This window comes from Cynocephalus volans, chromosome 1 (assembly GCF_027409185.1).
Source record: "Cynocephalus volans isolate mCynVol1 chromosome 1, mCynVol1.pri, whole genome shotgun sequence".
In the NCBI taxonomy this organism is placed as follows: domain Eukaryota; kingdom Metazoa; phylum Chordata; class Mammalia; order Dermoptera; family Cynocephalidae; genus Cynocephalus; species Cynocephalus volans.
The window spans coordinates 148,945,996-148,967,555 of NC_084460.1; the positions used below are offsets into that span (position 1 = coordinate 148,945,996).

General features: G+C 36.5%; 1 protein-coding gene across 1 annotated transcript in view; it reads left to right on the forward strand.

Annotated features, from left to right (window-relative positions):
- The window catches only part of PROS1 (protein S), an 80,104-nt gene that overhangs the window by 20,086 nt on the left and 38,458 nt on the right, over positions 1 to 21,560 (forward strand). The window contains exons 2-4 of the mRNA XM_063105035.1: positions 9,545 to 9,702; positions 12,869 to 12,893; positions 18,845 to 18,931. Of these exons, the coding sequence (XP_062961105.1) occupies positions 9,545 to 9,702; positions 12,869 to 12,893; positions 18,845 to 18,931 (270 nt within the window). The remainder of the gene's footprint in view (positions 1 to 9,544; positions 9,703 to 12,868; positions 12,894 to 18,844; positions 18,932 to 21,560) is intronic.

Sequence of the window (21,560 nt, forward strand, 5' to 3'; positions counted from 1 at the left end):
CATTGGTGGAATAGACATTTCTGTTCCAAAAGAGAGAAATTGGAAGGAAGAAAGGGGTAGTAGATTCCAAGCAAGTTCAAAACCTAGCAAGGGAAATTTCATTAGATCTTACAGCTGGAGAATAATCCTCTTTAGTTTTATGTTCTGTCCTCCAGGCCCACTGGGGTGGTAGTCCTGCCTTCCAGACTCACGGGAGTGGTGGCCCCATCTCCATAGCCCTGCTAGGTGGGGGTACTGCCTTCAAGGCTCTTCTGGGGGCCCTGCCCTTAAGTCTCTGGGTAGCTCCACCCCCAAGGCTAGGGGCAGCCCTGGCCTGTTGAAACCAGAGCATGGGCCCTACCTCTAAAACCAAAGAAGAAGCAATCTTTCTGCTGTCCTTGTGTTGGGAGTGGCAGCCCTGATGATCTATGAAATACCTTCAGGTCCATTCTTCCCTTTTCCCAAATAATAAGCATGTTTACATGCTTTATTACATCCCATTTTGTCTGTTTCATTTAGTCCCAGCTGGCAGTATTTTTGCAAATGCAACCCCATCACTATTCCAGGCTTCTGCTGAGATGGCTGACTAAATCTGGGGTTCACACCATGTTAATCTCCTCATCAAATTTTTGTTCAGCCATACCCTTAGTTTCTCTTCAGAACAGTTTTCCTCGATTTTTACACTGTGGATAGGCTGAGAATTTTCAAAATCTTTAGGTTCTAGTTCCTATTTGCTTGACAATTTCCTTCCTCAATTCATCTCGCTCCCCTTGTACTTTTCCCTAAGTATTAAGAAAGACTTAAGTCACACCTTCAATACTTTGCTCAGAAATCACCTCTGCTAAATATACAGTTTCCTCACTTGCAAATTCTACTCTTCACAAAAAACTAAAACACAGTTCAGCCAAGTTCTCTGCTACTTTATGAAAAGGATAGCCTTTTCCCCAGTTTCCAATAATTTGTTCCTCATTTCTGACTGAGACCATACCAGAATGGCCTTTAACTTCCATTTTTTCTACCAACATTCTGTTCATGATTATTTATATATTCTCTGAGTTATATGGAGGTTTTCTTTACAGTGCTCTTCTTTTCTTTATGAGCACCCACTAGAACCACCTTTAACATCTATTCTCCTAACATTTCCTTCATGGTAATCTATGCTTTTTCAAGCATGCAGCTCAAAACTCCTACAGCCTGTACCCATCACCCAGTTCCAAAGCCACATCAACATTTTTAGTTATCTGTTATAGCAACATGCCACTTCTCAGTATCAAAATCTGTATTAGTCTGTTTGGGCTGCTATAACAAAATACCACTGACTGTGTGGCTTAAACAACAGAGATGTATATTCTCACAGTTTTGGAGGCTGGAAAGTCCAAGATCAAGGTTCTAGACAATTCAGTTTCTGGAGAGAGCTCTCTTCCTGGGTTGTGGATGACTGCTTTCTCTTCGCTATGTCTTCACATGACTTTCTTTGGTGCTTTTGGAGTGAGAGAGTGAGAGAGAGAGGGAGAGGAGTAGAGAGGGAGATAGGGAGGGAGTGCATATTAGCTCTAGTGTCTCTTATGAAAACACTAATTCTATGGGATCACAAGGCTCCACCCTCTTGACCTCATTTGACCTTAATTGCTTCCTTAAAGGTCTCATATCCAAGTACAATTATACTGGGTGTTAGGGCTTCAACTTCAACACAGGAATTTTGAAGGGTCGCAAACATTCAGTCTATAATGCCTTGTGAAGTATAACACAAATGTTTATTTTATTATTTTGCTTACTATAGAAGGAGATAGGTTTGTTTTTTGTTTCTCACTATGTCTATGGCACTTTTTTTTTTTAAGGTGGACCCGAGTTTCTAAATGTTACATTCATCTTTTTTTTTTTTATTGATTGTTTCATTTTCTTTTTTTCCGATTTCTTATCCAAATAATTTTCTCTACTTTCCTTAATAAGTTAACATTTTATTTCACCATTATTTAGATGGTGTATTATAGCCTTTTGGACATTCGACAGGGAATTCTGAAGCTGTTAGAAACTGTATTGAATTATAAACACCTACTTGATGATATACCAATATTCCACATAATCTCACTTCCACATAACCACTTTAAAAAATAAATAATATCCTAAGAGTCAAAAGGGAAACCATTCAGATCTAAGCCTCTAAGCAAACTTCAGACGTGCTTATTTCAGAGATCTGGGGGATATTGCAAGAAGTGGGATGTTGCAGAATTAGGCCAGCTCATTCACTGTTGACTTTTAAAAATGTCCAGGAAGAGTGTGCCTGTTGCTTTTCCAAACATAAATACAGACGCAGGCCAGTGAACTAATAATATTGATGGCATCCTAACAAAATAGGTCAAATAGAACAAAAACAAAACATTTCCTGTGTGTTACTCTCTTGGTACATGACATCAAAATCAGATGGTGTTTTCATGTCCTAGGAGGTAGGGGATTAAAAAAACAAGGAGAGCTGACTGTGAGAATATCTTGAGGGTTATAGAAATTTTCTTCTTTGTATCTTTCCAAAATCTGATCTCTTCAAGTGAAGTGTCTTCATTTATCACTTACCAAGAGTGAACAAATCAAATAAAAGCATGTAATTTTTTTCTGGGTAATAAGCTGCCTGTTCTGTCTTTTGGGTAGAAGTATTTGCTGTGTTGGAGGGAATAGCTAATACGTACTGCTTTCTCTAAATATGGCTAAATCAAGGGTTTAAATCTTGTGGAAACAATGGCAGAGTGACTTGTTATTTTTCTTCCTAGAATAGGGACTGTAAATTAAAGTTATAATTAAATCTTGGAGTAAGGAGAGGTCCATTTCACTTCTGTTGTCGCTAAACAGTTCAAGCATTGTTTCCCTACTCATTCATTGATTTGTTCCAGAATGAGGGTCAATGGTCACATTTTTTAATGCCACTAATGGCTTTCCTAATTCTAAATAAATACCAGCCCTCACTCCTCAAAATCAAATGTTTTAGAACTCACCTTTATGCATGCAACATATAATTTGCAGATTATTTCTCTTTTTACTTCCCTTTTCCTTTCCTGGATTTAAATCCTTATCCAGACCTGTCTCTTATGACTTTTAACTCTCTTGAAGTATTTCTTATCAACCTATTTATTGCTCAGTACTCTTGAAGGACTGAGCCATAGTTCACCTTTACAGTGCCTATATTTTTTAAACCTTTTATAAACCTTAACATAATATGATGTATTAGTCTGTTTTTGTGTTGCTGTAATGGAATACCTGAGACTGGGTAATTTATAAAGAACAGAGGTTTTATTTGGCTTATGATTCTGGGATAGCTGCATCTGGTGCAGGCCTCAGGTTGCTTCTACATGTGGCTGAAAGCGGCAGGCAGCCAGAAGGTACAAGCAGATCACATGGTGAGAGGAAGCAAGAGAGAGAGAGAGGAGGTGCCAGGGTCTTTTAAACAAGCAGCTCTCACAGGAATTAATAAAGCGAGAACTCACTCACTACCCCCAACCTCCAGGGAAAGCATTAATCCATTCGTGAGGGATTCACCCCCCTGTCTCAAACAGCCCCCAACACCGCCACATTGGGAATGAGATTTCCATATGAGTTTTGAGACGACAACACATCCAGACTCTATAATATGAGAAGAAACTGTTGCTCAGCAGCACAATCCTCAATATGAAAGAAAATGTGAAATTTAGAGAAAAGCAAGTGTAATAGCTCTCCTTTCAAAAAGCAAAAGCGAAAAGAAATTATTTTTAAAAATTAAAACATAACATACATACAGAGCATTTCTTTGTGAAAGCTAACATAAGCTGTTCTGAAAGTTGATAATAATTATATAGGTTGAATGCCTACTTAGAAATCTATCTTTGGATTTTTCTTAATCCTTGCAATCTTCACATTTTTTAAATTACTCCCGCACTACCAGTTCGGTATCTTCTGTGGTAAAAATTATTATGAAATAAATTTAAAACATTTTGCAATTAATTAGTATGTGACTTTTAAAAATAACATTTGAAATATCTGGCCATATGATTTCCCATCATTATTAACTAAAGGTTTTTGTATATTAAGATTCAATTCTAGTTTTCTCAGGCTTTGTTTTAGGAAACATGCCTTTTCAAGAGTTGAGACATGTGAGGCATAATTATATCACAGAGTATTATCTGGTTGTTCTGTTTGTACAGTAAAAGCCATTTTCCCTCACTCCATCCCACACTGAAACAGAACAAAGATAAAAACACTCTGCCAACCCAAAGGCTAGCCAGAAATTCTCTTCTCAGACACATTCTTTCAGTGGCACTGTGTCATTCTCGGGATGCCAAATAAGAATGGCCTGGGGAAAGGAATGACAGAAAGCCGTACTGAAAAAGAGATGAGCTCTTGGAGGGAGGAATGTGAGAACCATCTTTGCAAAAGGCAGAAAAATGGAAGACCTTTAGAGGATGAGCTGTCCTAAAGTTTGTAGTCTCCTCCATCTGCCATTTTACCCTAGTCTGACTGATGAATTTTGGGCAATCTGCAGATCTGCAGTCCTACCCTTGCTGAACAGAGGGTAGCAAGTCTGGACACCTAAATGGGGAAGGGGACCTAGGAAAGGACTGCCCCTTGATCAAGGTGAAACTGAATTGGCAAGTGGGAAATCTGCCTGTGAGCAGAGGTAAGGCTAACCCCACTATCCTTATTACACGTACTTTTATGAAACCAAAAACCAATTAGTTAGTTTTTGTTGGAGATAAGACAATCAAGTTTACACTCAAAAAACAACGATTTATCCCCACAGATAATATTGACAGGAAAATGTGAAGGCTATGAAAACAGTTTCAAAAGAGGATTTCAGCTAGCTCACTTGGTTAGAGTGTGATACTGATAACATCAAGGTCAAGGGTTCAGATCCCCTTACCATATAGCCACCAAAAGCAAAAAAATAAAAATAAAATAAGTAAATAGAGAGGATTTCAGTTAGTTTGAACAATGGCTACGTTATTGACATAATTGTTCCACCTGCTATGGTCATTATTTGAAGAAGGGATTATTCAGATAAGTTAAAAAATGAAACCAATTCAGTCATACTTATCTTGAAAGACTCATAACTCAACATTATTAATAAAAATTTAGCATCTGAATGTAACACTTTTCAAGCAACATAGTTGGGTTTTAACAAGGACTTTCTTGAGATAACTTCTTAGCCCAAAGAAGTGAGCCAAATGATTAGGGACAGTGTGGTGATACAAAAAGAAAACAGGTTTTGGAGGCAGGCTTGTCTCTGCTCTCAGCTGTGTGTACTTGGTAGAATTGACTCAATTTTGCTGAGTTTTAGCCTACTCATGTACAAAATAGAAAATTACACTCTACTTGAACAGTCGTGATGAGGATTAAAGGAGATAATGCACAAACAGCATTTCTGTTTTTATGTATTATTATTATGATTGATGGAGTTTAGATGTGTTGTCCCCACCAAAACTCACACGAAAATATGATCCCCAATGTGGCAGTGCTGGAAGCTGTTTGAGTCATGGGGGCAGATTCCTCATGAATGGATTAATTCTCTCTCCGGGGGGTGGAGGTCCTGAGTGAGATCTCTCTCTATTAGTTCCCACGAGAGCCGGTTGTTTAAAAAGACCCTGGCACCTCCTCTCTCTCTCTTTCTTGTTTTCTCTCACCGTGTGATCTGCCTGTACCCGCTGGCTGCCTGCCACTTTCTGCCATGAGTAGAAGCAGCCTGAGGCCCATTCCAGATGCAGCTGTCCCACAACCATAAGCCAAATAAACCTCTGTTTCTTATAAATTACTCAGTCTCAGGTAATTCTGTTATAGCAACACAAAATGGATTAATACAATGATAAATATTGGAACTTTTCAGACATTCCTGCAGCCAGTAGGGTGAATATTTTTGGGAAGAGGGACTTTGAGCCATCCGGTAAAAGCATTTCTAACCACAAGCTTGTCTCATCCTACAGTCCATGACTGTCATGTTTATATCTTTGTGGCGAGGAATAGTAGACTCCTTCTAAAATATACTCTATTAGACAGACGGGTTTATTTTATGAAGTACAACAAATGTCTTCCTTAAAATATCAAACTTATGCACTGCATGACCACATAACTTCTTTTTTGGAAATTAATTTAAGTACATCGTAGACATTTGAGTGGCAAAATGCACAGAAGAAAGAACACAGGACTAAGAGGATGTGTATATTTGAATTCCACTAGCACAGCTTGTTAGCTCTTGACCTTGGGCAAATCATGTAACCTCTCTCAGCTTCAATTTCTTTAATAGGAAAGTGGGATGATAATTCTTTTCTATAGTTTATTTCATTATTCGTGTGGAGATCAAATGGCAAAATTAATATACACTTTGAAATTTAAGTATCACACCAATTTAAAGCATAGTTGGGCTGAACCTAGATGAAATAAAACATAAACATCTAAATTCGGTGGAGACCTATTTAGACTAAATTAGTTTTTTATTCTTAGTTTAATTATCCTTTAGGTCAGAAGTGTAACAATTTTTCTTTTTGATATTTCTCTCATCAATGGAGACAATAAAACTTCCTATTTTCTGAGAAGCAGCAAATAGTAATGAATGGCTTGCAGATTTGAGAGCTGGGATGCCTGTGATCTAGTTCTAGTTTTGTTGTTTATTAACTTTATAATTTAGGGAAAATATTTTGCATCCTCTTTACCTGAGTTTCATCATCTCTAGAATAATGGATGTTATTATGTTTCCTTTTATCAACTCAGGTGGGCATTCCTTTAAACCACCACCTTGGTTCTCCCTGGGTGGTTGGGAACTTCCCCATTCATAAACATGAACATAATATGTATTATTACACCTGATCTGTGTCTTTTAGTGGAGGGTCCTTATAGGCAAAGAGATATTCTTAAGTATCAGTGTTAAGCTCTTAATTGTAAAACTTAATATTCTGTAAGGAAGAAATGCCGAAGAGTGCAGGTTTAGAGTGCTTTTTCTTCTAAGTGCATTTGACCTGGACTTTTTTGTTATTGAATTAATGTATTCATCATTCAATGAAAGTGTTATTGTTTTCCTCAGAAAGAATCACATATTTGCTTTGAAATTCAGAAGGTCCAAGTTTTTACTATTTATTACAAAATAGCATGCTTAAAACTACTCCAATCAATGAGATAATTGCACATGTAAGACTCTTTCATTGTTGACAGGGCTGCCATTTATCAGTCAGTAACACACTTGGCTGGAAGCATGCTCAGATTACAATCTTTTATACACACACAGCCTTGATTTAATCTTTATTTCAACAAGCAATGATAAAGATGGTAAGAGATTAAAAAAAAAAAAAAAGATGGTAAGAGATAGGGTGATAAATATAACCCAAACTATTTATTTATTTACTAATCACATTTCAACTTCTATTTTGGCAAGTAAGAGAAATAATGTAACACTACTTAATTCACTCTTTTTTGGCTGTTTTTTGGTGGTTGGCCAGTAAGGGGATCCAAACTCTTGGCCTTGGTGTTATCAGTACCATGGTCTAACCCAGTGGGCTAACTTGCCTTAATTCACTCTTGAGAGATTTTTAATTATTCAACTAAGTATGGTTAATTAGTCCTTTTTCTTTTCTTTTTCTTTCTTCTATTGTCAACTTTTGAATATTTATTTCTGTTATTTACCAGATAATAAATAAGAAAATAAAAAGAAATTCAATTGTTTATATTACTTGCTTATCTTCTTAGTGAAAAAACCATTTGTGGTAAAAAATCAGGATTAAAAAATTATTTGTATGTTTTATTTGTGCTTTTTAAATTTTTCATATAAAAACTATGTTCTATTCACATACTAAAATAATAAAACCAAAACTTCATGCTCTTCATTCTTTTCTTCAAATATAATTGCTGGGGGGCTGGCCAGTTAGCTCAGGTGGGTAGAGCTCAGTGTTACATGCCAAGCAAGGTCAAGCATCGGGATCCCCTCCCTCACTGGTCAGCTGCCAAAAACAAACAAACAAACAAAACTCAAAAAACAAATATAATTGCTATTAGTAGTTTGAGTGTCTTTCCAGACTCTTTTTTATGATTTTGTCCACATGATATTTACATATGTACAACTTTGGCTGATATATATAGGATTATGCTAAGGGCGTGGCATTTTACAACTTGCATTTTTAACAATATATCATGGAGATCTTCAGTACAAGAGCACCTACCTTCTTTTTGACAGCTGCATATTATTCCACAGTACAGATGTATTACAGCTTATTTTTCCATTTCCTTCTTGATATAAATTTAGGATTTTTCTAATTTTCTGATTTTACAGTCTTAATAAACATTCTATACATATCTTTTGTAGTACACACGCATATCTGTAGGACATACTCAGGAGCAGAGCAATAACTCTTCCTCAATAAAGTTCGAGAGTATATGTGTTTTAAATTTTACCAGATTACCTTCAAATAATACCTACCAGTTTATACTCTCATAACCAGTGTACAAGAATATGTGTTTCTCCTTACCCTCACCAATTCTTGAAAATTGTCTTTTAATTTTTTTCAAATCTAACAGGCAAAATTTTAATTATTTTGAAAAAACTTGTGCTGAACATTTTTTCATGTTTATTGTCCATTTTATTTTTCTCTGTACTCATAATTTATATAATTTTATTTATCCTGTTTTCCTTATAATCTGTTCATATTCTTTAAATGATTTTGTATACACACATTCCTATGTTGGTTGGCTTATTGTTGTTTGGTTTTCTTTGCAATTTTTTAAAATTTTTTTTGGCTGCTGGCCAGTACCAGGATTGATCCCTGAACCTTGGTGTTATCAGCTCCATGCTCTAACCAACTGTGCTCTAATCAACTGAGCTAACCAGTCAGCCCATTTGTTTGTTTTTAATTTACAAAAGTTGCTTATAAAACCTCAATGTAAATTTTTCTATTCTGTATGATGCAAGTATTTTCCTCCAACCTGTTGCTTGACATTGAGCTTTGCTATGTTATTTTTGTTGTTATTATTCAACTGATCAAAAAATTTTAATTTTACCAAATTTTTTCTCTTTGCCTTCTGTATTTTGTGCTTTTCATAAGTTCTTCCTTTTTCCATGTATTTTTATTTTCCTGTTTGTATGAATAATCAAATGTTTTAGCCTATCAAGTACCTCTCAACTAGCTGATTGGACTGTGCTACTACATTTCTCTATCTCCACAGAGATCACACAAGTTCTCCCTTAAAATTGAGAAAGTTTATTATGCTTGCTGTGGAGATGTTGTGTCTATGACTTTTGATGAAGTCATTTTAGCATGATGTTTTTTCTGATGTAGTCATAATAAGGTAAACATTGAATATCATCTGGTGTCTTTGGCCTCAAGCACGAACTTAAATAATTTGTACACATCATTATACAAGTGCTGTAGCTACAGGCCAAACCTGCTCTCTGACTTGTTAACCAAAGAACTTATGTATCTGCATTTTTTTCTTTGTTTGACAATATGATTTTAAATGTCATACAATTTATAGACAGAAAATGATTTTGACTCTTATTGTTTAATAACAATATATTTTATATGGGGAAATGAAAGATTTGTTTATATAAACTTATTTTTTTCTTCAGTTTTGTCAAAGCAACATGCTTCACAAGTCTTGGTTAGAAAACGTCGTGCAAATTCTATCCTTGAAGAGACCAAACAAGGTAACCTTGAAAGAGAATGCATTGAAGAACTGTGCAATAAAGAAGAAGCCAGGGAGATTTTTGAAAATAACCCTGAAACGGTAAGAGTTTATGGACACTATCAAGTTTGCACACCTAGATGTACAATTACAGCCTGAACATTTCCAGCCTCCGTTTCCTTGTGTTCCATTTAAAGTGAAAAAATTTTGTATATCACCTTTCACACATAACCATTTCCATTTCAGGAGGAAGTGCCTTCAAAGGAAAGTAGGCTTGTTAAGAAGACAGTATTGCTAATAACAATGTGCTCTGACCAAACTATAAGTCAATTATACCTCATTATCAGTAACGTTGACCTTGTGGTTTGTGAATATTTTCTACCAACCAAAATTAGTAGTACTGAAGGGAGGGGAGAAGACATCTTAAATATAATGTGTGTGTGTGTATGTTTCTGTTGTTATCAGCATGCTTCATTAAATTTCTCCATTGACTTTTATTTTTAAGTAGGCTTTAGAAAACGAGATTGTCTAATCCAGAGCTTGTTAAATAGCAGGCAATCAGTGAATGCCTTATGAGGAACTTTATTACAGTACTGTATACACTAAGTATACTTTAATTTATTCCATAAACCCTTAAAAAGTTTCTTGAGCCCACTTTGTATCAGTAATAATCCCTGGGATTAGAATTTATACCTTCAATGTATAAAATTTTCCAAGTTAGTCTAGAAAAATCTAATCATAAAGACCCCTAAATATCATACAGAAATGTGGGACCCCTAGAAATTTTTTTTTCTTCCCAGCTATCGAGGAGGCATGGTACTTATCTTTAGTCCTTACCCTAATTTTCTTTTTTCTTATTTTTGTGACCAGTAAGGGTATCGTAACCCTTGTCTTCGTGTTGTCCGCACCGCGCTCAGCCAGTGAGTGCACCGGCCATACCTATATTGGATCCGAACCTGCGGCCTCGGCGCTCCCAGCGCCACACTCTACCGAGTGAGCCACAGGTTCGGCCCAGTACCCTAATTTTCTTACAGGAGGATGTTCTCTAGCATGTCCTGCAAGTAGCAGGAGTATAAACAGTACTTCTAAGAATTAGTGTAAGAGTGACCTCAAGAATTTAAATCTGATAACCTTCAGGATTACCTCAGATATTTTTCCTGAGACAAACAATACAACCTAGAAGAAAAGAGGGAGAAAACATATACAGGTACCTCCTGTACCTCTGCTATGGCTCCCAGAACCAATGAGCAGGAACCATTTGTCTATAGTTAGGGGATTTGTCCTAGACAGTAGCAACTTATATTCTCTGGGGCTACACTTTAATCCTTTTTACCTCTACCTATTCTAATAGGTTCAAAGGGAATTTTTCCTGAGGTACCCAAAGATTAATTTTTAACACTCTCCAGGACTGAATCAAAAATTTTCTCTCCCTGTTTTGTTGTTTTTTGTGGATAAGCAACTGATCAGACAAAAACATTTCATTCCACATTATGTAGTACAGTTCTTTTATTGTGGAGGAAATGTATACTTGTATATAATATATATCTACACTATATGCAATATATATGTTTCCTACATATTTTACATTTCCATCATAAAAAGGAATGTGTATATACTATAAATTATGTTATAAAATTTCATAATAAAAAGTGTATGTATATAATAGTATATATAGTTTCATATATATAAATACAAGGGTGCTTCAAAAAGTTCATTTGAAGATTCATATTATCTTTCAATTTTATTTTTCATGAACTTTTTGAAGTGCCCTCACGTGTGTATGTATATATATATGTATATATAATAGCATGTGTATACACACACACACATTTCTTTTTATTAAGGGAATTTAAAATATATGCCAAAGTAGACAAAACAATGTAATAAACTCCAACATACCCACTTCTTCTTCAAAAACTGTCAACAATCTGCCATTCTTCCATTCCTGTTTTGCCTAGTTTTTGACCCCATCTATTCCTTGTTTTGTTTTGCTGGAATATTTTAAGGCTTGCCAAGATGTCATATTATTATATCATTCATAAATACTTGGGTGTGTATTTCTCACATTGTAGACCTGCTCTTAGAGCTTAGCCTCTAAGTAGCAAAAGGGGAGTGAGGTGGAAGACCACAGTGGAGAAGAGGAAAGACAGTGGAGAAGGAAAACTATTTATGCACGTCCTACCCTCCACTAACTCTAACACTGGTCTCATTGACAGAAGAGAAAGAGGTGCCAGAGAGAGTAAGGCAGAAATGGAAAAAATGAAAGAAAAAGCATTTGTCACTGTTTATTATGTTCTACGCTATCCCTAATGCCCTCCTCCTCATTCTCTGTCTTCACCCTATTTTTGCTTGTTGCTTACTGTTCCTAATATACTCCTTTCACATCACATCATCACCTTTGAAACCTCATTTGTTGCTATTTATCCTCCTGGCTTCTCTTCTATAGAAGACACACTGTTAACTGAATTAACTTGGTAGGAGGTTTTATCCTTGTAAACCAGTAGATAAATGTTGTTTAGGTTTTATGAGGAAAGAATGAGGACTTTGTGTACTGGATGAAGATATGTTCTGTTCCCACTGAGTTGGAACATTGTTGAGTTTCTTTTTGTATAGAAGTTCTGGTCTCTCGTGAGGTGTTCTTGTGCCATTAAGGCTACCCCTTAGGTGTTTTATGGCTGAAGAATGATTTTGTGGAACACCCTGGCAAGCTGACCATCAAAAATCTTTAACATTTTTCTCCCCTTGGTAAAGTGTATTCTTTAGTTCAAATTACTGGTTTACAGACAAACTTTTGGTACACAACCTATTTATAAGTAAAGTATTACAGGTACTTAAGAAGCTACAAGATAAATGTCCAATTTCTCTCCCTTCAAATTATGTCACTGTTATTCAAATTTGAATCTGATGTGGGTAATAATCATGACATAAAATGTGTGAAATGGTTATCTAATCATTATGGAAAAATTAAAGAAGTTATAAAAAGGAGGCATTTTTGATTACATTTAACATCTTACTTGTTTTCTGATTAGAAGGTTTTGAAACATGATTTAATTAATCATTATTTCTTTAAGCCTAAGCATCTTATTGGTTTAATTGTATTAGTTATCTTCTCTTGATATATTTTACTGTAGAAAAAATACAGTGTGAAAATGACAGTTATATGTAATTTATTTGTACTTTTAATGTAAAAACATTATAAAATTAAGCTTTAACTCTATAATGAAATTTAGGTTTGTTAAGATATATTTTTTCTTTTCTTTCTTTCTAGGATTATTTTTATCCAAAATACTTAGGTAAGTTCAAAGCATCTCAATTACATAGTCTTAGAAATGGAAGGGGGCTTAGATATGTTCAAGGCTAACTCTCCACCCACACATTCCATCCAATATAATTTCATTATCCTTGGGAGTCATATTTCATTTTATATGCAGTTTTGCCATCCTTTTATTTAAAGACATGTAGAAAAATTTGGAATGGTTTGTTAATTCCCATGTGGTATTTGACTCTTAGTCTTTTTTGTTCTCGTGTCTTTCTCATTAGAGCACTGAGCTGATGCTCAGTTACATTTAGGTACCAAGCCATATTCTATAAGTACCTGAGATTTCCTGGGTTATCTCTCAAGGAAAAGAAAGATCTTTAAACTGATCAGAGATTATAACATATTTATTATTTAGATATTCATAGAAACCATTAATAGCTTCTCTTTTCACAATAACAATATATCACTCCCAGCATTATCCCATCCATGTTCTATTTTTGGATTTGATCTGGGCTTTCAAGGAGTGAGGTAGTATTTCTACACCCCAGTAAATTAGGTGACTTCAATTACATATTAATTAAAGGTAACAAGTCTCCAGTTTGCTTTAAGCAAACAGAAATATTTCACATTAATATTACTTGAGAGAGTTGTGTTTCCAAACAATAAAAGTGGGGTATAATTTGTACACCATTTTCTGATGGTGTTCTCTGTAGGTGCAGAACACAGAGATGTGCTCTCTCTCCTATTCTAGGTTCAGAATATTCCTTATCTATGCATTTTTTTCACCCCACTCTCATCCTAGTTTACTTGAAATGAAAATTAAATCTTCGCTGGGGGGAAAAAAGTAGAAATGGGCTCTGAAATACACTAATAACTGTGGAGCTTAGAATTGTTACTATAATTGTACAAATAATGGTTTCTATTGCATTTTTATATCTCTTGCAATTTTAGGGTTTAAGGCTTTCTTTTTCTTCTTTGTTTTTATTTTGTTTTGTTTCTAAATATCCATGCAGAGATTCTAAAGAGCATCTTGAGATGGAGGAATGTTTATCCTTTTTCTCTTTGTTTAGAGAGTCTTACATAGAAAGCACATTGAAAGTACATACTATGATGGTATGTACTTATATTTACCCTTTACCCTTTAGGACAATTAACAGGCTAAGAGCTCAAGACCACTGGGTAGAAGACCCTTTTAGAACCAGGTGCTCTTTTTTATAGCTGCTGAAGTGTTTACTCTTCCATTTTTAAAGTGTCCAGAATGGTCAGAATCTTATATTTGTGGTACATCCTGAGCCAAGAAGACTCAACTATAATATACTACATCTCAGTTCACTTTCTCATCAATTTTAGGACATCAGTTCAATGGTATCTGTTTTTAGAATGCCATGTCATGACCGATTCCTGTTCTGTGAGCTGCTGTGTGTTTTCCAGTTGGCTTATTACAATTTCTTTTTATAGTTTCCTATCCAACATTTCTTTTCTGCAAGATCTTAAAATTATTTAACCTCTACAAGCTATAGTTTTCTCATTTGTCAAATGCATAGAAATAATTTACCTAATAAATTTGTAGCAAGAAATAAAATGAGACAGTATTTTCAATGCACTTGGAATTTAAATATTATATAATAAATACAGACAATATTTGGCTATTAAAAATTACACACTTGCTTTAAGAAAATATACTATTAATTTTTCCCTCTTCGGGCAATATGAGGGGGCTACGTTTCTGCAGATACAAAACTCTGGAAGAGGGCCGACCTCATGGCGCACTCAGGAAAGTGCGGCGCTGGGAGCGCGGCAGCGCTTTCGCCGCGGGTTCGGATCCTATATAAGGGTGGCCGGTACGCTCACTGGCTGAGCTCGGTGCAGCCAGTCACAAAAAGACAAAAAAAAAAAAAAAAAACTCTGGAAGATACATTCCTTTGATCACAGAATGAATTTGCATAAACATTAATAACATTTTAAACAGATTTTTGTGCTTTGGTAAAGTACTTTAGATATATATATATTTTTTAATCCCTCTCAGCTTTCTCTTTTCTGGCTCCACCCAACTTTCTCTTCTTTTTGCCTATCTTATTTGTCAGCCATGGTAGAAAACTAAAGTACAAAACAACAACAACAGGAACAAAACCAAAACCACAAGATGTGGGCTCTAGACCCACATCTAAAAATTTCTAGCTCTGTCAGGTTAAGCAAGTTATTTAACTTTCAGCTTCTGTATTTTTAAAGGTACACTATATATTTTCGAACTTTAAAGCTCTTGGAATACTAAATAAGCATATATATGTAAATAGATTTTTTTACTTTGTCAAACTTTCTTTAAATGTGTTATTATTTAATCAGCCCATCGTATGAAAGAAAAATATACTTTTTGTTATTTGTTTTTTGACTCAAATTTTATTTTTTTGGTCTTCATTTATATATAGGCAAATGTGGTGAATTCCACTGTTGAAAACAAATAAACAAAAAATTCCCTAAGTTAAACTTTTCTGTCATTTGATGTATATATTCTATAGGCCAATGCCCCTAATTTGGAAAAAGAAAAAATCAAACTTTATAATCCTGTCCCTGGTAAGCCTAACAGTAGTTTTACTAATAACCACAGCTCATGCAAGGAGTTCCTTATGGTGAGAATAGGTCACCAAAGAAATTAGAACACTCTAGCCCATACTTTTTGGACAATATTTAGACTTAGAGTTGCATGGGTTCATAAAGCACTTCAGTTGATCCACGTATTTCATGTACTGCCTTGAAAACATGCAATTTGGGAAAGAAATACTCTGGATTTCATTTTTAAAATATTATTTTTAAAATTGTGTTCTTTTCTTCCTTAGGAAATAGGATAAATAACTCTGTCATCTATATAGGCCTGTGAAAATATCTCTTGTTAGAGTGGATGATCCTGTGAATGGGAGAAAAACTTCCTGTGAAGAATGCTAAACTCTGAGCCTAAATATAATCATTAGAAATCACTTTTGTTTTTGATTTCTGTCAAGTTGCTAAATTAACACAATCTGCTGACTCCCTTCTTTCAAATCTTCTCTAGAGAAACAATAGAATTCCAGGCACTAATAATAGCAAAATAAAATGAAAAACAACAAGTGTAAGAGACGCATGGGGAGACTAAAGGCTGATTGACCTGGTATGTGTGTTGGGGAATGGGAGTGCTGACTGCTGAGGCAGCAGTGAGGGAACAGCGGGGAGGATTTAAAAAATGATTTAAACTTTCAAATCAGGAAAACAAACAAGAAAGGTGCAATAGAGCAAACCCCAAGTACCAAGAAATTTTAAAAATAGCAAAAACAGAGGTAGAAAAAAAACGAAATAGAAAAACAAAAAGGAGGATTAAAAAAAACAAAATCTCATTCTTTGAAAACGTTGGTAAGTTAGACTGACATCTGGCAAGAATAATCAAGGAAAAACAAAAAAGAGAAAAGGAAATGCCAATACACAAAATACCAGATGGAAAGGGGTAATAGTCTAAACCCAACATATATTAAAAAGATCGTAATAAAATATTATGAACAGCTATACAAAATACATTGGAAACCTAGATAAATGGATTCATTCCTAGAAAAATACAGAATACCTATAATATCACAGCAAACAATAGAGAACTTGGTTATACAGGTAAGGACTAAACAGGTTAAAACCTCAGTCAAAATAGTTTGAACTAATTTTTTAGAATTGACAAATTAAGATAGCTAGGACAGTGGTGCCTACAGCAGATGGCAAAAGGGAACAAAATAGTTTGGTCCCTAATAATATCAGTGGAGAAAAAAGTAAATATAGGATGCAGGTAGGAATCGTGATTATCCACAACCAAGATCTATTCCTAGGATGTTTTGTCTTGGATCGTCTCCAGAAGGTGCCTGTTTCTTAGCCTTGTCCCCTCATGGCCCTAATTTCTATTTCTAATCCCATTTCTCACAGGAGCTTCTTCTTCAGGCTATAAAAACTGGTATAATCTCCCTCCAACTCTCATCTTCCTACTCATGCTTCTCAATTTCCCTCATTCCTATTGTGCAGTAAGAAAGAGAAGTGCTTCTGTACTGCAATGCTCTGGAGTAGCCATGCAACTGGCTCTACACACTAGTTCTAAATGCATTTTCTATAAAAACATTACCACACATATTAGTATAGGCCTATGTATAAGGTTCATTATGGCCTGGGGTCCTAATCACCATATGAAACATTTTACCTGGGCCTCCAGTTTCAGGGCTTTTCAATTTTGGCTGGTTTTCACTGTTTAATTTGTCCAGGAATACAAAATGAGGCTTTCTTAAAAATGACATTCCTAATGAAGTCCACACTAGAATAAGCTAAGTGTGGAAGTGGGTGATTTGAGAGGAGGAACAAATGAACCAAAGGTTAAGACTACTAAGACGTAAAACTGCTTAGGTTTCGTTGTGCCTACAGAAAGGCCACCATGATGTAAGGGATTATTTCTACGTAAAAATATTCTAACCCACCATGGTAGGCTGAATAATGACCCCTGAAAGATATCCATGTCCTAATCCTAAGAACCTATGAATGTTACCTTATATGGTGAAAGGGACTTTGCAGGTATGAGTAAGTTAAGAATCTTGAGATGTGGACATTGTCCTGAGTTATCTGGAAGGGCCCAGTATAATCATAAGGGTTCTTATAGGGAAGGAAAGGAGATCAGAGTCAGTAGTAGGGTATGTGACAATGAAGCAAGAATTGGTAGTGATGCAAGGATGGGTCCATGAGCCAAGAAAGGCATATGGGATCTAGAAGCTGAAAAAGGGAACAAAATGGATTCTCCCTGAAGTCTCCAGAATGAATGAGGTCCTGCTGACACTTTGGTTTTAGACTTTTGAACACCATCACTGTAAGAGAATAGATTTGTGTTGTTTAAAGCTACTAAATCGGTGGTAGTTTGTCTTAGCAGTAATAGGAAACATAAACACCTACTGACTTCATATGAGCCTTTTATTCTCTCTCTGATAAATTGCATTTTCCAAAGACATTGCAAAAATACCTCATATCCCACATACTCTTCTGCAATGTCATTTTGCCATCCACTCATCAAGAGGTAGAATCCACCCCATCTCCCACTCCCACCCCCTTGAATCTGAGAGGATCTTGGGACTGCTTGATCAATAGAGTATGGTGGAAGTGATACAATCTGCTTTAACTGTCCTGGCAACTTCCGCTTTCTTGCTCTTGGAAGCTACCTGCCATGAAAGAAGTGCTACTTTATGACCAGCATGCAAAAAGAAACTTAACTGCACAGAGAGGCCCTGAAGTATGATATACCACATGGAGAGAGAGATGCCAAGGAGCATGAGCTGTCAGGCACGTAAACGAAAAGCCGTCTTGGAAGTGGATTGCCCAACCCCAGCCACCCTGGCTGATTCCAACTACAACAGAGACAAACAGCCCAACCAAACTCTTCTCAAATATTTAATCCACAAATTATGAGCACAGTAGAATGATTATTTAAGCTACTAATTTTGGGAGTTGTTTGTTACTCAGCAAAAGATATCCAAAACACTACCTTTTTTAGTAAGTTATGACTATGTGAACAATGAAATGAGACACGTAGAATGTCTTCACGGGCTATTAAGAAATATGCTTTTGGCACTAAATGATTCCTAGTTATTTAAAGTCCCTTGGAATTCTATTTCTATTATTTCAGCTGTTATGTCTTAGGTTGCTATATCTAATATCACAGGGTTGTAATGAGGAACAAAAGAATTAAAATAAACCTGTTTTGTAGTACTGAGGCATTACACAAATATTATTATATCTGTCTCTATGCCTCATTAGAAGAATTGGAAGTTGACTACAGGAACAAAAAACATTAACTCATTCTGTTGACTTAATTATACACACTTTCTACATCAGGCTTTGGTCTATAGGTTTGAGGGTAAAATTATGCCTATGCTACAGATTAAAAACATCAATTTGTGCAACAATAGATTCCCTCCTAATCCAAACATTTGTTTTTATTTACAGGTTGTCTTGGCTCTTTCCGAGCTGGATTATTCACTACTGCACGTCAGTCAACTAATGCTTACCCTGACCTAAGGAGCTGTATCAATGGTAAGCACCTCTACCATCAATTGAAAAAACAAAACAAAACAAAAACCCTGCAAGTCAAATACACTCATGTTGATATAAACTAATGTTTAAAAATCAACATATGAGCCCTTGAAGCGCTGTATGCCCAACAAAGAAGTATTTTCAAACTGCATTTGAAAGAATATTTTTAGTTGTAAATGCTGCTTGTTTACTCAAAATGATTTTTTCACTTTGTTTAAAGTGAGCAGTGTTCATTGTTTAGTAAGCTTTATATCCTTGACTTCAGAATTTTTATTCCCAACTGCTTTAGTTTGGCTGTTGTGGGATAATCATGTAGTATGACCACGTGTTCAGATGGTTAATAGGTAGAGCATGTTTATTCTTCTAACCTTTTTGGCATCAATAATGTAAATGTGGAAAATGTTATGCGAATCAAATTAGCCTTCTTACTCTGAAGTTTACACAGAGCCTGTGAAATTCTGCTAGATTATTTTTCACTAATTTACTGATTTTCCAACTGAGAGTCAAAGGCAAAAAAAATGTGAAACTGAAAGATAAAAATTGTGATATTTGTTCAGTGAATATTTTACATGCAGCATTGGCATTATCTCGATATTTATATATCTGTGTTTTTTCTAATTTAAAGTGGAAATTACACAGGCAGAACAGTTTGCCTGAACATGTATATTTAATCCATAAATTATTTTTTTAACTTACAAAGGACAGAAAAATATTTTGATAATAATTTTTTATTACCTTGTTTTCTATCATTTTAACTAATACCTAATTTATTACCACTTTTCAAAAAAGTTGATGATTTTATGAGGCCATTATTTTGGCAGGGGGGAAAATATTTTAAATTTTAAATAAAGAAAATATATTTTCTTTAAAATAAACAACCTTTGCAGGTTCTAAATCCTTTGTATGATTTAAACAAGGGAATATAAATAACTGTATAAATGTGAAATCTGGGATAGCTGTAAAATTCATTGTTAATGTTGATTGAATTATCACTAATACTTTTTAAAATTAATTTATTATTATTATTATTATTATTTTGTATTCTAAGATGTTACAGAGCAGTGGGAGGGGGCGGGGAGGGAGGGAGCAGGATGGAGGTGGGGGGGCAGGGCCGGCCTATGGCTGGCTCCTTCACTGGCTTGGTTGCAGAGGGTAGGGGTGTGTGGCTGAGGCCCTTGGCTCCCCCTGGCCTTAGCTCTGGAGCCTGGGGAGCATCTGGTGGTGGCACAGTTGTCACCTGCTGGATGCAGATGTTGGAGGCATGTGGTGAGGCCCTCAGCACCCCTCACCCTGGCTTGGGAGCCCAGGAGGCTCCCAGCAGTGTCTCAGTCATCCCTGAGCTGTATGTGGACATCAGAGAGGCATGGCTGAGGCCCTAGGCACCACCCCCCCACCTTGGCTCAGGAGCCCTGGGGAACTTCTGTGGAGGGTCAGTCATTGCAGGGCTGGATGTGGACACTGGGGGGCTATGGCTGAGACCCTTGGGACCCCCCCCATCCCAAGTTGAGAGCCTGGGGGATTTCTGTGGAGGCTCAGTTGTCACTGGGCTGGATGTGAACATGGGGGGTGGGGTGTGACTGAGGCCTTCAGGCCCCCCTCCCGCTTTGGCAGCTCAGGTGGTTTCTGTATCAGCTCTGAGAGCTCAGGTGGTTTCTGTATCAGCTCAGTTGTTGCTGGGCTGGATGCAGATGTTATGGGGTGTGGCTGAGGCCCTTGGCCCCTCCATGCCAGCTTGGGAGCCCTAAGGCTTCCAGTTCTTCTAGATTTAATAGGTGTTCTTTGGTGGTGTTAGACCTTTACTGGTTAATATCAGAACTTTGTCTCTGATCTATGGGTTTTTTGTGTTATTTTTTTTTCAGTTCTGTGTTGGATTATTAGCTACACCCACCACGTAAACTCCACACTGGAACTAAGTTATTGTCCTTTGCTCACTTCTAAAATGGGGGAACTTCCTGTGGGGACCAGCACTTGAGCCTAATTTGCTGCTTTGCTGCTGATTCTCTGGGGAAGGCTTTTCGTGCCCCTCAGGTTTTAATTGTTAACCTTTTTAAGCACTTCCAGGTCTTATGAGGTCTGATACACCATGATTGTATGGAAACTCTGGTCTGGGCCTGAGTCTTTTCAGCAAACTGCACCCCCTGCAGTTCTATATTCCTGACCAGTCTCCAATGAGTGGGTCTGTGCTGGTTGGAGGGCAGATCAGCTGTCCATGCTGTGCCCTAATGTTCCCCCTGTGGGCCATTCTCTTCCACCTGCTGCATTCCAAACACTTCCCATGGAGCAGGCTATGTGCCAGTCCCTTGCAATGACTCACCAGCCTTTGAGTGGCTTCTTTTTTCAGTTGTCTGTGGCCCTTTACTCCTAGTGGAACTCTTCTAGTGGTCTTGCTGGCCTGGGGTCCACCAAGGCCCTCCTCTCCCCTGTAGTCTCTAAGCAACTTCACACAAAGGGCATAACTCTGGTTTTTGCCAGCTCTTGCTCTGTGTGCTCACCAGGGCCAGACTTGAAGTGGCTGGGGTTTAAAATGGTCAGAGTGGTCCCTTCTTTCTCTCTCTGTGGCTTCTTCCATCTTCATGTACTCCATAGGTCACTTCTCCTCTTCCCCTGAGCCCTAGCAGCCCTAGCTTGG